General features: G+C 43.3%; 1 protein-coding gene across 2 annotated transcripts in view; it reads left to right on the forward strand.

Annotated features, from left to right (window-relative positions):
* Positions 1-15,751, forward strand: part of cblb (Cbl proto-oncogene B, E3 ubiquitin protein ligase) — a 75,265-nt gene that overhangs the window by 58,635 nt on the left and 879 nt on the right. Inside the window, exons 10-18 of one of the 2 annotated variants that reach the window (XM_006628055.3) lie at positions 2,022-2,225; positions 3,951-4,136; positions 4,831-5,184; positions 9,391-9,482; positions 11,514-11,660; positions 12,071-12,153; positions 12,440-12,553; positions 14,171-14,362; positions 15,632-15,751. In XM_006628055.3, the coding sequence (XP_006628118.2) occupies positions 2,022-2,225; positions 3,951-4,136; positions 4,831-5,184; positions 9,391-9,482; positions 11,514-11,660; positions 12,071-12,153; positions 12,440-12,553; positions 14,171-14,362; positions 15,632-15,751 (1,492 nt within the window). The remainder of the gene's footprint in view (positions 1-2,021; positions 2,226-3,950; positions 4,137-4,830; positions 5,185-9,390; positions 9,483-11,513; positions 11,661-12,070; positions 12,154-12,439; positions 12,554-14,170; positions 14,363-15,631) is intronic. The other variant, XM_069190001.1, reaches the window with a different exon arrangement.

Below are 15,751 nucleotides of genomic sequence, written 5' to 3' on the forward strand. Positions count from 1 at the left end.
AGTTTTCAAGTGTTACCTTAAATGCAATGGTATTGTTTAATCTGGCTGCTGCCGAAGCCGTTAATATTCATTGCTGCGTTTAGAGCAATTTGAAGTTCTGAATTCTGCAATTTGAGAGGCAAATAAAACACGATGCTGAGGAATATGTATTTGATATATTCAGTTCAGACTAAAGGGGAAACGAAGTCGGAACCAGATGAGCACTTAATCTGCAAACGAGACAGCTGAGCCAGAGTTGTGCTGACTGATGAAGATTCCTTGTGATGCATCTGTGGGCTTGTAAAGCTTTTCTTCGGAGTGTCAGTGCAATATTTTATTGCAGCCCGGATTTTTATGGTGCTTGTTACAGTGAGTAATTATAATGAGGTTTCAAACAATGCTTTGATGCCTCTTTTTGAAATCTCATACCAGATGGCAAAACTGACCATTTCTAGTTCTCATTAAATGGCAGTTCCTTAATGTGGAAAGGGAACACAGTTTGTTTTAAAGGTTGTCAGAAATATTTTGATCTTTCACGTGAATATGAGTATTACAGTGTGTGTGTGTATCTTGGTCCATTTGTTTCAAGTGCAAAAACACGACTATGGTTTGGTTCCCTGCTAATCTGTGCAAGCATGTGTCTCATTAACTCAGCTATTTCTTTTTGGCGGAGAAAGGAGTGATATATTAATGTAAAAGGGCATCTGCAGATTAATGAAACCATGCGACTTATAGAGTGCAGCTGGTTGTGATTCTGGATGCAGATATAGTTATAGTTAAAGTCATGTTTATTTGAATATATGATATAGCTTTGGAATTAAAGTATTATGGTTGCCACCATTTTCGTTGATGAAAGCCTCATGTCTTGGTTAGCTTTGGTTTAACACTATCCTAAGGACAGTTTGAAGCAAGAAAAGGCCATGCAGCTCATGTAACTTGTTTGGAAGCTAATTGATCCAAGGATCCCATCAAGACTTTTGCTGAAAGAACCCAGGGCTTATCGGCTCCAACAGAACGCTTGGGCCCCTGCAGTGTGTATTCTGCTTCGCGTTTCAGTGTGTTTTCTGAGAAATCCATGGTGTTGACATAGCAAATGTCTTTGAGGATTCTGAGCACTTGGATCAGGACTCATCATAACCTTCTCTCTTCGAGATTAAAATGGTTCAGTTTTAGTCTGTCAGTATAAGACATTCTTTGAGCCCAGGAATGTTCCTACTTACTCTTCTGTGGACTGGTGCCAGAGTAGCAGGGGTGACCAAAATTATACAGGGAACACTGTTTTGAAGGGAGGGAAGGGGAGTTATTTTAAATAAAAAAATGCCTTCGAAGGTGGTTTCTGAAAGCGCTTTTCGTAATGACAACAAAAAAATACGCAAGTAAGAGCAAAGGGATATATAACAGAACCTTTTCTAAAGAATTTAGATCTGAAAGAGTTTTGGGAAGGAGACTTTGTGATATACTTAAGTATAGAGTTCCAGAGCTCTGGGGTATAACAGCAGAAGGCCCTGTCACCCCTAGAGTGTAGTCGGGCCTGGGAGACAGACAGGAGACCAGAATTAGAAGAGCGAAGGTTGCGAGGTGGGGAGTAGGACAATAGTAGCTTCTACAGGTACTGAGGTGCCAAGTCATACAGAGCCTTGTAGGTGTGCATGAGGATTTTGAAGTCGACTCAGAACCTGACAGGAAGCCAATGCACGGATTCCAGGATAGGAGTAATCTGAACACTTGCGCTAGATCTGGTCAGGATTCTGGCTGATGATATTTGGACATAAAAAACTTAAATAATGCAAAAGCATGACATTCAAAGCTGTTCGAACCGGTGTGTTTCTAGTAAGATATTGGAAATCCGTTAATCGGCTGACGTAGGAAACTAATTCAGCTTAGCTTATGCGTTTCACTTAAAACTGGCTGGCTAACTCACGTCAACAAGCTTCCTGTCCGGGAAAGCCCAGATACAAGGCACCACTGAGGAGTGCCAGCCTTTCGTGCGCCGAGAACCCAAAGGCCTCACCCGCGCGTCGTTGTCTCCCCTCTTCCCGCAGGAGTCGGATGGCCAGGGCTGCCCGTTCTGCCGCTGCGAGATCAAGGGGACGGAGCCCATCATCGTTGACCCCTTTGACCCCCGGGACGACGGGCCCAAGAGCTGCGGCTTCATGGACCAGTTCGCTTCTCCCATGCTCGACATGGATGAAGACGACGACCGAGAGGACTCGCTGGTCATGAACAGGCTGGCGTCTGTCAGGAAGGTGCGAGAATCACTCGGGCAACTTCGTGAACATGGGTGGTGGGCGGAGGGACCGGTGGACGGTTAGGAAGTGACTCCTCTTTACAATTCCACCACGGTGCTTCAGTCTCTCTAATTTCGGTTGCGCTGTAAATCTCAGATGACTCTAGGAAAACGCCTCTTTCTTTGTCCTTACATAATTTAATACCCGTACTTAATGACCTTAAAAGAATTTTCAGGCAGCAGGAAAGTGACAAATTGGACCAGTATTCTATTTATAATGTATTACTAAGAAATCCTCCACAACGGTTTCAGTAGCATTTTGCTGAAGCTTGAGAAGTGTGTTAAAACGGAACTAACGCAGGCTTTTCTTTTTTGCTGTTCTTTACAGCTCTGTGTTTCTGTTCCTTATTCTGTTATTCATCCATAATAAAATCATTTCCTTTGGACTTGGCTTGACGAACATGCAGCTCAGTTACAGTCTGCAACTTCATCGGTAAAGCGGATGGTAATTTAGCAAGTTGCCGCTACCATCGTAGTTTCCGTCGAGACCCATTCGAGGTGCTCACTGTGCAATCTACGGTGTGGGGAAAATGTGACCCTGAAACGTATGTAACGCTGTAAAAAAAGCGGATACTTGATGCTGTGTATCATACGTGAAAAAGCTGTTCCTTTGCTTAAAATCAGTTTGATGAGTCATGAGAGAAAATGCAGCCCAACTGCATTAATTAGGGAGATTAATGTGGTATTTAATGTGATCATAACGAAACCATTTCGTCACACCCAGTAAATGGCTATACCTGCATAAACATGAACACAAAGAAAATTAGAAGCTATGCTCATCCAGCGTGTTCAGTAGTTTCTAGCACTAATCCTCAGCATTCATACAGAGTGAATTATAGAGGCAAATGTTTACTTTTGAGAAATCGGCAGCAGTGACAACACTTAATTGGAACTGCACGTTATTGTCACCATTATTGGTGGAACCTTAGGAGTGATCTGTGACGTGCACATTGCATACAGAGTTACTTGTTTGTTAGCCTTTTAATTCCTTTGGATTTAGTCCATCAGTCAAAATTGATCTTTGCGATTGCTTTCTACATCATGCTCATGGAAGGAGGTAACACATGAGAAGAAAGCAGTTTATTTATACTTGTCAATACCTCATAAGAACACAAACAAGAGGAGGCTTTACAACCCATGTAGTGCCCTTAGTAGTTAGTAGTTTATTGATCAGAGGAATGCGTTCACATGTTTCTTGAAAGAAATCAGATCATTGACTTCAACAACAAACCTGGATGGATTGTTCCTTACCCCCCACATCCCTTTGGGTCTAGAGGTGCCTCCTACTCTCAGTTTAAAATGCGCTTCCACATAGTTTCCATTTGCCCCCTCTGGTTCTTGTTACAACACTGGGAACTCTGAGGGAGATGATGTCTAGCACCAACATATGTGTGCATCTTTGCATTTCGTTATAAAGGGAAATGTTAGATGGGGGGTCAAAATGTTTGGTAGTGCCATGTTTGTGGGATGTTTGTTTTATTATATGTACATAGACTGAAAAATATCAGCACCCGGTGGGGGGCGGGGGTGTGTACACCCGCCTAGCTCAGCGTTCTGATAAGGCTGATGTGGGTTTCTGAAACTGATGTCACAGCTGCAGGGCTGAAGCTGTGGGCTCCCGAGCTGATGAGCGCAGATAGGGACGCCGACAGAGACGGGCTGTTTTTGTCTCCCTCCGCTCCAGTGCACGGACAGGCAGTTCTCCCCGGTGTCGTCCCCCAACTCCTCCCCGGTGGCTCAGAGGAAGAAGCCCCTCCCGGACCCGGCGAGCATCCAGCACCTCAGCCTGCCTCCTGTCCCGCCCCGCCTGGACCTCATCCAGAAGGCTGTGATCCGCTCCCCCTGTGGCAGCCCCACTGGCTCCCCCAAGGTCTGTTCTACCCCCCCCCCGTACTCCACCCAGATTATCCCTCAAGATCTCAATTTTCATTACTTTCGTTCATTTTAATCTGATTTTCACAGCACCCGTGCTTGGAACCCCATGCACACGCTGGCATGTGCCCATTGATTAACGTCAACATATCCGAGAGCCCAGTCTCTCCCGATTTCGATGTATTTATTTTTAAATATTGAACATCCTCGCTTGGGAGTGACAATCATGAAGGGAGAAGAATGAGCCACAGTTCCTGCATAAGCTTTCTGTACCATCACAACGACGTAACGGCTGCAAAACGCTGAAGCGACAGATCTCCCCGTGCTCGCGGTCTCCGCAATTGAAACCATGAGCTTAACTCCGAAATCTGAAGTACCCGAATGGTTCATATCGATTGGCTCCTGACAGCACAAACACAACGTAGTGCGATGGTATTGCCGCATATTCAGAGTTTCGCCTAACATGTGAAACATTGTTGCCTCGGTGCCTCTGATATACGTGTAAGAGTAGGATAAAGTTCTAGGAATTAAAATAGGGTTAAACTGCACATCAATAAGAGGTGTGAAAACGCTGAATCTATTTAGAATGTCATAACTTCCTGGCTGCTGTGGGTAGAGAGTTCTTTGCTGTAAAGCGCGGTGTTGCTGGATGTGCCGTGGCCTGTGTGACCTGTGCTTATTTTCTTTGTCAGTCCTCTCCCGGCATGGGCAGGAAGCAGGACAAGCCACTGCCAGCGCCCCCACCTCCTCAGAGGGACCCGCCTCCCCCTCCGCCCCCGGAGAGACCCCCTCCCATCCCTCCGGACGGCCGGAACGCCCGACTCCCCCATCACTTCGCGGGCCTGCCCAGGGATCCCCACCCGCCCCCGGAGGCCCGGTGCCCCAGGGAGAGCCTGGCTGACAGCCGATCGGGGGCTGACCGCTCTCCCAAACTGGGCCATTCTGCCCCCTCCCATCTTAACGGGAGGCCTGTTAGCTGCTTTTCCTCAGACCCGGCCTTTGGGCGGCCCCTTCAAAGACCTGACCTGATGGCAGACAGCACCAAGGTGAGGAATTCAGAGCCTTATTACAGCTTCACAGGGGACCCGTCGTGGCCAAGGAAATCCCATGTGTATTTTGGCATTGCTGTCGTTTGTATAAAGGGGCTCAAGGGGTTCATTGTGTTGTTCAATGCCGTCTTGAACAGTGATTTTAAAGCCTAATGTCTAATATCGCACTAACCGCTAGTGACATTTTTCAGAAAAATGTGGGAACGCTGACAAAGAGGGAATTATGCACAACTACTTTGATAGTGGGCCGACGCTTCACAAGATCATTGCCATACTTGGCCATATCGGGACTACATTTCAGAAAACCTATGTTCTCTGCTTCTGCAGATGGCATTGTTATAATTAAAGAATTAACAGCAGGGCTCGAAAGGAGAAAGCGTACATTGGTCACGCTTAAGAACAGTCAAGTATATCAATGCTGATTGCTTAAGTTCTTTTCACATCAAAATCTATTTTAAGGAGGAATAAAAGCTCATTTTTTTTATAGATCTGTTGCTTAGTAACAAGGACGGAGCTAGTTATTCCAGGCATTGGGCTGTGAATTCTGGCAGAACAAAATGTTTGGAGCTCTCCCTGGTTGTCATAAACATTAGGGTTTGATTTAAAATGTTCAGCAGATGAGAGACAATAAGTGCATTAAGAATGCATGTGATATCATTGTTTTGCTTTTACTTAGGCTATTTAAAACAGATTAAGAGTATTTTATCTCCAGCTCCTGGATTTATGTTTTGGTGCATTGTAGAAAGTACACCCCTTCACCCCTAGAACTTGATATATATATATAATCTAGTTTTATGGCAGGTTTGGAGGGTCTTTTTTGTAAATCTGCTAACCATTGAAAACGGGAGACAAGCTGGCATCATCTGGCCCCATGTGACTGTTGCTGTGTAGCTCACGAGCATTAAGATATTAAATATAAATCCCAAGCTTATGAGTGACATTTGAAACGGACTGGGGGAGCAGCATGCCTCTCATTAGAAATCACTGGAGGCTTTGATGGCTTTGGAGAGAACTTTAGTTTAATTCATGACATCGTGTCTGACCACAGAAGCTTTTTTTCGTATTTAAGAGCGAATCATATGTGCAGGAGGGGAAAAGAAGTACTGCTACTTTCTGTTTGTCAAGCAAGCCCCCAGATCCCAAGCTTTCTTCTAGCACGGTGATAGAAGACCACCCATTCATTCCGTTATGGCACACCTGTCGAAACCACAGTAAAGACTTCAGACGTCAGATGTGATTGTTTTAAGTTTCTGTAATTCTTTTTAAATTAGGTACACACACACAACGGCAGTCGCCTTATGACAGGGTCCTTTAACAGCAAGGAAATAATAGCGAAAGGCTGGAAGTTAATGTTTGTCTGGTGTCTGGTGTTTTGCTAAATCGGTTAACATTTCTCATTCTCTAGTTGCATGGACATCTTTTCCATGCTGTCTTAATTTTAAGCAAGGTTAACGAGGTTTTGAATTAATCATTGATGGGCTCCCCAGTGCTGCCTATGGTTTTGCATACAGGCTCTACGAAAAAGCTTGTTTGAGTTACAGGTGTCATTACCAAAACCTGAACTGATTCCTTACAGAGAGGAGTTAAGTTTTTATTCACGTTCTAGAACAGGTCAGCTTTGATATCAGCAGAGTTTGCTCCACAACACTGTTTTTATAGAGGATATTCCTCCCAGGATAAGAATGTGTACCTATTCTGGAAAACAACGGTCTTTACATTTGACTTAACACGGGTGCTGCGTTGAATAAAACTTGTACTTGATTTTAATGGTAGGACTTCCAAGCGGACATTTTCTTTTGTGCTCTGTCTTTCAATTTGGGTGTCAGAATGAATACTGGGAGGGCAGCAATGTCAGAACTCTTGTTGGCACTTGGTTTCCACTGGGAATTGTCCCCACTGGTGGAAATCGTCCTGCGCTGAGAGTGTGAGAGAGCGTGTTCTGGAAAGCCTTTGGTTCTGTATTGTAGTACATCCTGGCCCTTCCATTCTGGTGTATGTTACCACACTAAATCTGTCTGTTGTCTGTGCTTTTACAGTGTAATAATATGACTTATATGGTACTTATTTTGGAACATAAGGCAGTCAATTTTATATGCATCTAAGATGTTTATCTAAACTTGGAGGGGAGATAACTCGCTGACCTTTGTAGACTGGCTTTTCCTGACTATGCACACTTGTTTATTTTTGTAGAGCAGATTTTGCCCCACCCACATAAAAAAGACTTCTGGAGACAAAGATGCCTGCCTGCTTTTTCGTTGAAGCAGTCAGTTATTTAAGAAAAGACTCCCTGCCATACCACAGTAAAATGTAACATGCGAGCACTTTATTGAGTTCATGATGTTCAAAATAAGCATTTTAGGACATTATTTGTTGTTTTTTCTCTTAATCATCTGAGGCTGGGTACTGGGTACAGAAAATAGTATAGTGAGCATCAGAGGAAAGTAATCTTTTATAAAAGCAACAAATAAAACAAGTTTGTATCAGGTGCACTGACAATTTACTGACTAGATAAGATACAGGTAAATTAATGGGCCTGATTTATCATTCATAATTATACGGGGGGTCTCCTGTGAAAGTCGCAGATAAATTTGTACATTTGGGATGCCTGCTTTGCTCCAGGTTGCAGGTGGCGTCTTGTGGGATTCTTCCCCCTTCCAATCGCAGAGCAAGACAAGCAAGCACGTGCCTGTTCTCTGGTCCCTGAGCCAGCCCTAGATGCCACATATTGTCTCTCAGCTCATGCCACACATACTCAGTGGGGCACAAGCCTGGCAAGTAAGGCATCTGCAATGTTGCTGTTGCATCCTCTTGTCTCCAGAAAGCCTGTAGGCCTGCAGGAATGTTGTCCCGTCAGGATGAGCCTGCAGGAAGGGTAGCAAAGTGAGGTCTCAGAACTTGTAGCACTGCGCAGTAACACGCTCATCAATCTCTAGAAGTGGAGTTCTCAAGTGACTCGACACTTCTGCACAGACCATTGCACTTGGAGCTCCCCACGGCTTGGGCAGTCGTACACAACGAGCTCTTCACCTCAGCATCACACTGGCTGATTGGAACAAAACCCTGAGTTCTTGCTCTTCTTTCAAGATTTGCTTGTTCTCTTAAGAAGGGTTTTTTTATTGGTTCCTTTGTGTGGTTTTCTTTCTTGATTGTCACAAGTTTCCATTCACTTTTCATTCAGTAGGTTAAATCTCCTTGTCGCCCATATCCATTCGACTCTCTTACTACTGAGGTCATTTAGTGCTTGCACAAGAGTCACTTGGGTGTAACACCTTCCGTCATGAATGCAATGATGCCAAACATTTAAGCAATCTATACTTATATTTTTATGCATAGAGCAAGATTTTGATGCTCACTATATATTGGTACTTCAGTGGAATATTCCTATATACCATAAAGTTTGGAAGATTTGCATACTAATTGCTATGGTTGAAACATCTGGCTTCTGAATTTCGTAATTGCCGTAAGGCTCTCATTCTGCAGCTTGTCTTCTCCTCTTGGTGAATACTTTGGATAAAACTATAATCTGATGCGGCGTGAAATAAAAGGTGTTGACATCACTGATCTGCTTCTGACCGCCTGTTGCAAAAATCTGCTTTTTATCTTTGACCAGTGAAAATTGTGAAATAAAGGCATCAAAGCTTGGGTCTCTGGTGTCTATCACGTCCTAATATTCAGTGCTGATTGCTTCGTTATAATGCATCTTAAGATGCTACTTTTTTAACGCAGGCACCTTATAGAAGATCTTGTCTACGTTGCTGTAGCCCGATTTTCTAATGAGACGTGGAAACACTGCACTTATTGTGTTACCATCCTGATAGCACAAAACAAGGAATTTAAATATATATATACACCGATTTAGTAGAAGTATTCCTCATGAGAGACTCGGAAGTGTGTCATATGAGCAAAGAAAACTCTCCTTTCAACATCTGTAATATCTAGGGTGTGTTTGTCCAAACCAGAGAGCACTGTCTGGCAGGGCATTAGTGATCTGAAGTGTCAAGACACAGTGCATGGTGGTTCGACGTTTTTATTTCATTTTGGGAATACAGAACGTTACAGGCATATTGGTCATTTTTAAATATCTGCCAGGTATTTCATCACCTCTGCAAAATAAGAGTAGAAGAGTGTGGCTTGAGCTGCCAGTTGTTAAATGGCAGCTTATCAGCTCTCTGTTGTAACCACGGTCTTCATGTCTATCCACAGCCTTTCACCAACGGGCTCCTCTTGAGCGATGAGTACGACATCCCTCCTCCTCGCCACTCTCCTCCACCGCCCTTCCTCACCAGCAGCCAAAAGTGAGCAAGACTACTGGGAATATGTTTGCCTATATGGTGTACAGTTTTACTGAGAGACTCGTAAGAGAAAACAAATCCTGATTTCTGTAAGGATCCAGCTCCATTCACTAACTCATTTCGCCATCTGGAGTGGATACTGGATGTTTTATGGGAAAAGATAATGACATGTTAGACAGTACCACTCCAGACGGAAATTAATTGGTGGTCCACAGACATTTTGCTTACACTGAGTCATAAAGCTTGAACTGTCATTAGGAGCTTCCATCTGCCTTGTTTTGCTGCCAGTCCTTCTTTGGGTCCTACCGTTTGTGAGCTGTGAACGAGAGCTGTTTGGCTATGTGCATCAATTACCGAGGAATTTCAGGTCCTGCTGCAGCTTAGTCTCCCTGTAAACATGGAGTAGAAATCATAAACCTCAGCAGTTGTTTTGTAACCATAAGCCCCAATATTATTGTGTTCAAAGCCAGCCATCTTGTAGGCTACAGTACTGCAAGTAGTCATTTTGTTGGCCCTGTATGCGATCAGATATGTGGCAGGTAGGGATTTTGGGGATTAGAGCTTCAAACTGTATTCAGACTTTCTTTCAGAGCTAATGAACCCTGGTTGTATAAAAAGGGTTTAAAATAGAGAGGCTATGCCCACTTCCCACTTTGGTAATTACTGTGCCTGAATGAAAGTTGTAGGAAATCCTAAGTTAAGACACACTATGTTCTCTCTACCCTTAAATGTTCACTTTGTAGCTGTGGGAACTCTTGAGGTTGCTTTCCTCACTACTAAAGCAAAAATTACAACCTCTAGGAGACCTTTTTGTTCCAATGTAAGTTGAAACATACTTGTCAGGAACATAATGTGAGCTCTGTGGGGAAAAAAGGTCATACCTTCGCCAGTATGATGAATATTTTTTTAATGTTGGTTATTGTGTCTGAACACCTGAGTCCTTGTGCTTTTGCAGACATAGTAAAGTTATACGGCAAAATGCCACCAGCCCCATTTGTAAAACTACTGTGAGCTACTGTGCTTTTGAGCTGAGCACTAAGCTGTTATATGTTTATTTTGGATCTGTATTTAGGAATGTTCCCCGAGATAAAGGTCTTTGCTTTTAAAGTACTAAACATAGAGCCTTTTCTGTCGATTTTAAGTGTGCCTTTTAATAGATTCTTTATCTGGAGGTTATTTTTACAAACCTTTTTTTGGGGAAGAACAATATGTCCAGCAGCCCACGTGCACCTTTAAAATTCTGCATTGGTGTAATTTCTCCCTCTACAGGATGCACGCGGAATTGCAACACTTCTGTCTGCATTCCGGAGTGTCTGTTTCGTACAGGAAGCTGGAATACAGGCAGCGTGCCTCTTAGTGAGGGGCACTGCCCTGCGGTGCCTCAAGGCCATTCCTTAGATGAAGACACCACAAAATATTTAGTGGTTATTTGCCGTGTTCAGTTAGCTAAAATATTAGCATTTTTTTTTGCTGGTGTTGACGAATATGAATCGAATTTTAAAAGAAATAGTAAAAACCACAGTTTTATTTATTTTCTATAGTCCTCTTAAAAATGATTACAATTATATGTATGATAGACTTGTTCACGAAAAAAAAAAACCCTGTGTCCCTTAGCTCCCTTTTCTTTTAGAGTTTTACTGTGTGTTTGATCACCATCCTATAGATGAGTTGGTTATTGACTGCGATATACCTGCAAGGCAGAGTACAGGCCTGTCTCTCCCGAGAGTCCAGCTCCACTTAAAAACACTTCGCCGATATGCTAAAAACACCATCGACTACTCCACACACCACCTCCGTCTTCCCTGTTCTTCTGACTTAAAAGAAGAACCAAAAAGAAGATCATGCTGCCCTTTTATTTTTCTGCCCAGTTTTCAATCATTTATCAGAAACCGTTTTCCCTTTCTCTGGGTTTCAGGCCAGAATGACTCAGACTTCATTACTGGGGTACAGCCCAGTTCATTTTGATTGTAGTTGAATGTTGAGTTGGGGGACTGTAAGTGGAGCTGAAATGCTTGTGTCACTACTGTGCTTCAGGTACCCCAACCCTTTCACCAACATGTGCTTGGAGAGACCTCGGGCGCAGGCAGACAATGAGGAAGATGAGTATCAGATCCCTCCATCTCACCCGGCCTCCCTTACACCACAGCTCCCTGTCTGCATCTCTGTCAGGATTCCCAACAGGTAAGAATCTGACTGAATTTTCCTGTCGTTTGAGATCTATAGTATGCATTCTTTTATTTGGGGAAACCATTCTTCAGGCTTATCATTCATACCTTCGTAGTAGAAGAGTTGGCATAAAACCTTGTGGCAAGAGCTTTATATTGGTGCATTTTTTTATCGATACAATTTTACAAAGTAAAATTAAAATCTGTAAGGGGCAACCACTGTGCGATGGCAGCTGCAGTTCTGATTGGACAGTCATTTTAAAGAAATTGAATCCAAAGCTGGAATATAACTAGATAAAAAACGGCTTGCTGTGCACATACCTGAAAAATTGCAAACTAGCAGTTTTTCACACAGACAGAGCAGTAGTATGAAGTGGTTTCCAGTACAACCATTGACAGTACTTGCTGGTATTGCGTCTCTTGCAGGGGGCAGGAAGACGGGCTGTGTCTCAATGGGGCATCAGACCATGCTGGTGCAGAGGGGAGGAACCACAAGTTTCTAGAGCATGGTAATGCAACCCAGTGGCATGTTGAATTCTGGTTACCTTTTCATTTCCCAGTCTGTGGATCTCGGGAGCAGTATAACTGACTGGCACTTTCTACAGCCATGTTCACAGCACCTCTGCTTAAGCTGCACGGCATTGTGAAGCAGCAATGGCCCGATTTCATTCTGGCTCTGCCTCCACGTAACATAACTGAAGTGCTCACCCTGACTGGGACACGGGGCAGCCAGCTGAATGTTGGCAGTGCCATGCCGAGAACCAGTGTAGTTTACCTTCTGCTTGTGTTTCTCAGGTGATCACTGTGACTTGCCCTCTGGTTTGTTTGAGTCCTGGGGGCCACATCCTGCTGCCCACCCCTCCTACAGCAGGACCCCCTCTGACTACGACATCCTGGTGCGCCCCCAAGGTAGCCCCCACACTCAATGGCCTGCCTGCTCTCTTTTCCAGCCACCCTGAGAATGATCTTTATGGCAGACTGGCATGCTCGCATGTCTGTAGAGCACGTCTAAAAGCATTTCTCCACCTCGGTCCTCAAATCCCCAAGTTTCTGGGTGTTGCCCCACTCATGGGGAAAACCCCACCCCCCACCCGGCTCTATGCAGTGTGACCCTGTCCAGAGTACAAGCCCTGCCTGTGAATGTGTGAGAGATTCCAGCAGCACCGCCTTGTTTTAAATTGAAGTGTGAGTGAATCTGAGTTATGCCAAGAATGCATGAAAGAGTACAAGTCTATTGCCAACTTGGCACTGAAGCATCTTGTGTCGAAACTCGTACAGCAATCACTGAAAAGTGTGTTCTTTTACCTCATGTGCCTTACGTGGAACAAAATACTGTTAGCTAGATAGTTCAGTGTGATAAAAACTACATTTTTGCCTTCAGCTGTACCAGGCAGATGGAGGTTCTTGTTATTTAACCAGAAGAATTTAAGGGCTTAAGGATCCTTAAAGTTCTTGGCAGCATATTGCCCTATGAGACAAATAATGTGCCATATGTAATGATAAGATGGTAATGCAGTTTTAACAGGGTAATGTTGTGAGGTGGAAATAAAAGGAGATTTAGTGTTTTCTGAAAGAACATAGAAGTACTCATTCTTCCACTTCAGATTGAAATTTATTGGGGGGGTGAAATATGAATTTTAATGTGTAGTGCAATATCAGAAGTAAGTTGAAGAAGATTGTAGCATGAGGCTTTAGTATTCCAAAAAAAATAAATAAATATTGCATAAACTAGGATTGCATTGAGCTAATATAAAGCGCAATTTACCTTATGCTATGAGGAACATCTTTGCCTTGTGACAGCATGACTCAGTGACATCCGCACACAAACTTCCCTGGGAAATAACTTCCGCTCCGACTGGCTTCAGTTCTACCTAAAATAAAGTCGGTAGATATTTAAGCCCGTTTGATTGCGAGTACTCTTTGCTGTAACGCCGACTAGCTTTTTAATATAACCACCTCGTGAGAATTCGCGTTTCCCAAACATCGCGATCAGTGCCCGCCGGAGAATCGGTTTACAATAAATCAAGTCTTTTGAATCTGTTTTAGCGGCCTCTAGTGACAGCGACGCGATTGCACCCAACGAAACAGCCTGACCACCACATTTCGTTTATGTCAAAATAAACTATATTCAAAAACGGAAATAATTTTAATACACCTCAGACGTGAGAAAGGTGGTGTGTAATTGTTTCAAAATGTTGTTTAAATGTGAAAGTATGTTTTTGTTCAATGTCAAATGCATTTTACTTTGTCAATGAAGTTTATTCGCCTAAATTATATATTAAGATACAGACCACATATGTTTATATTTAAAAAGATTCAATTGCATTCTATAGGACACAAGAAATAAGTAGCTGGGATCATCTTTTATGATGAAAATCATTATATTAAAGGAATTACTATGCCTGCACGCTTTAGATTTTGAGCGAAACGTTGGCGACCTCTAGTGGTGTCATCGGTGGTCATTTTTGAAGGACTTCATCTCTGACACTTGACTTTAGGCAGTTTGTTTTGTTTGTCTCCTTCCAGGTGAGGACATCTTTGATACCCTGCCACCTTCTCTGCCTCCTCCTCCTCCCCCTGCCAGGCACAGCTTCACTGAGATCTCTTCCGCCTCCTGTTCGCCCTCCTCCTCCTCCTCGGCATCTTCCTCGTGCCCCAAAGCCAGCAGCTCGGGCAGTCGGCCTTCGTCTGGACATGATGCCTTTCTGCTTAACCCTGGTGAGGCGTCGGAGACTGGAGCTGCTTTTTAAATTATCCTCTTATCACACAGGCGGAGCAGGCCCCTTTTTCCCAAACACTGCATACTGGAATTTTCCATTTCCGCTTCCACTAATCTCCCTGAGTAGAGAAAGCACAGACCTTTAAACCTTCAGATGAGTGTTTTTTCCCCTCACACCTGGAAGACTGAATCCGGGCTGTAAACTCTGTATGCTTTTTCTGCGATGCTAATGTAAGTGTGTAAGTTTTCAATTACAAACAAAATATTTACAGGCTGTTTTTATAATTTTGTAGAACACCGTTTTACACCTTGGTGTCAAGTTTTTTACAAACTGCAGAAGAGAATCCCTGACCTAAATACCCAGGAATTATGTGCTGTCTGCTTTCAAATATTTTAGAATGTTAATCATAGAATAGAGACGTGCTTTTTGGGCTTTTATCAACCATAACGCAAAAAGTTGTAATTAATGAGGCAGTCATTAAATGATTTTTAATTCTTTGAGTGTGGGTTACTTAGCAAATTAAGGTTTAAAAAAAGTATTTTAATCTGAACTAGTACAGTTTGAGATACCGGAACAATAATTTTAACATATCAACTGTCTTCTTGGTATTTGTGTACATTATTGTATTTATGTATCTGAAGCCTAAATTAGTGATTCACGTGCACATTGTCTGCTATTAACACTCTATGGTCACACAAATTCCAGAGCATTAAAAAAATGCATTCTGATTTTATTTCTGATTTTATTTTTTTCTGGTTGTGTTTGAAAGTTACCGTTTCTTTTCTGTTACCTTTATTTCTCTCTGCTGTTTTGAATGAAAAAATGCAAACCATATCGGCAGATTGCCCTGTGAATTCAAAGTTTGTTATTACATTTTTGGGATGTTTTCTCAGCACATTTCTAATTTTCACAAAACCGATACAGCAGAAAATAGGAAATGATCTGAGTGAGGTGGCCAGGAGGAGAGTCTAGCAGCCTCTAAGCTGTTGGGTCCTGGGTTTGAAGTTGGCTTGGACACCTTCTTGGTAGAGTTTGAATGCTCCCCCTCTGTCCACAGACGTTTTCTTCCCACAATCCTGAAACACACTGTCTAGGTTAATGGGTGTCTCTAAATTTCCCCTGGTGCATAAAGTGTCTGCCCTGAAATGGATATCGATCCAGGGGGTGTGTCCTGTTTTCCACCCGGTGGCTGCCAGGTTTTGCAAAATGGATGGACCTTGTGAGTGACTGACATGCAATTTCCATGTGGTTTGTGTTGAATGCGCAGAGAATTTCTTCGACGTGCTCAGTGGTGCAGCTCCGCCACCTCCAGTGAGAAGGCTGACTGGAGAAAACATGAAGCCCCCGGTGAGGATCTCCCAGGAGTACGACCAGCTGCCCCCCACAG

Source organism: Lepisosteus oculatus, chromosome 5 (assembly GCF_040954835.1).
Source record: "Lepisosteus oculatus isolate fLepOcu1 chromosome 5, fLepOcu1.hap2, whole genome shotgun sequence".
Taxonomy (NCBI): Eukaryota; Metazoa; Chordata; class Actinopteri; order Semionotiformes; family Lepisosteidae; genus Lepisosteus; species Lepisosteus oculatus.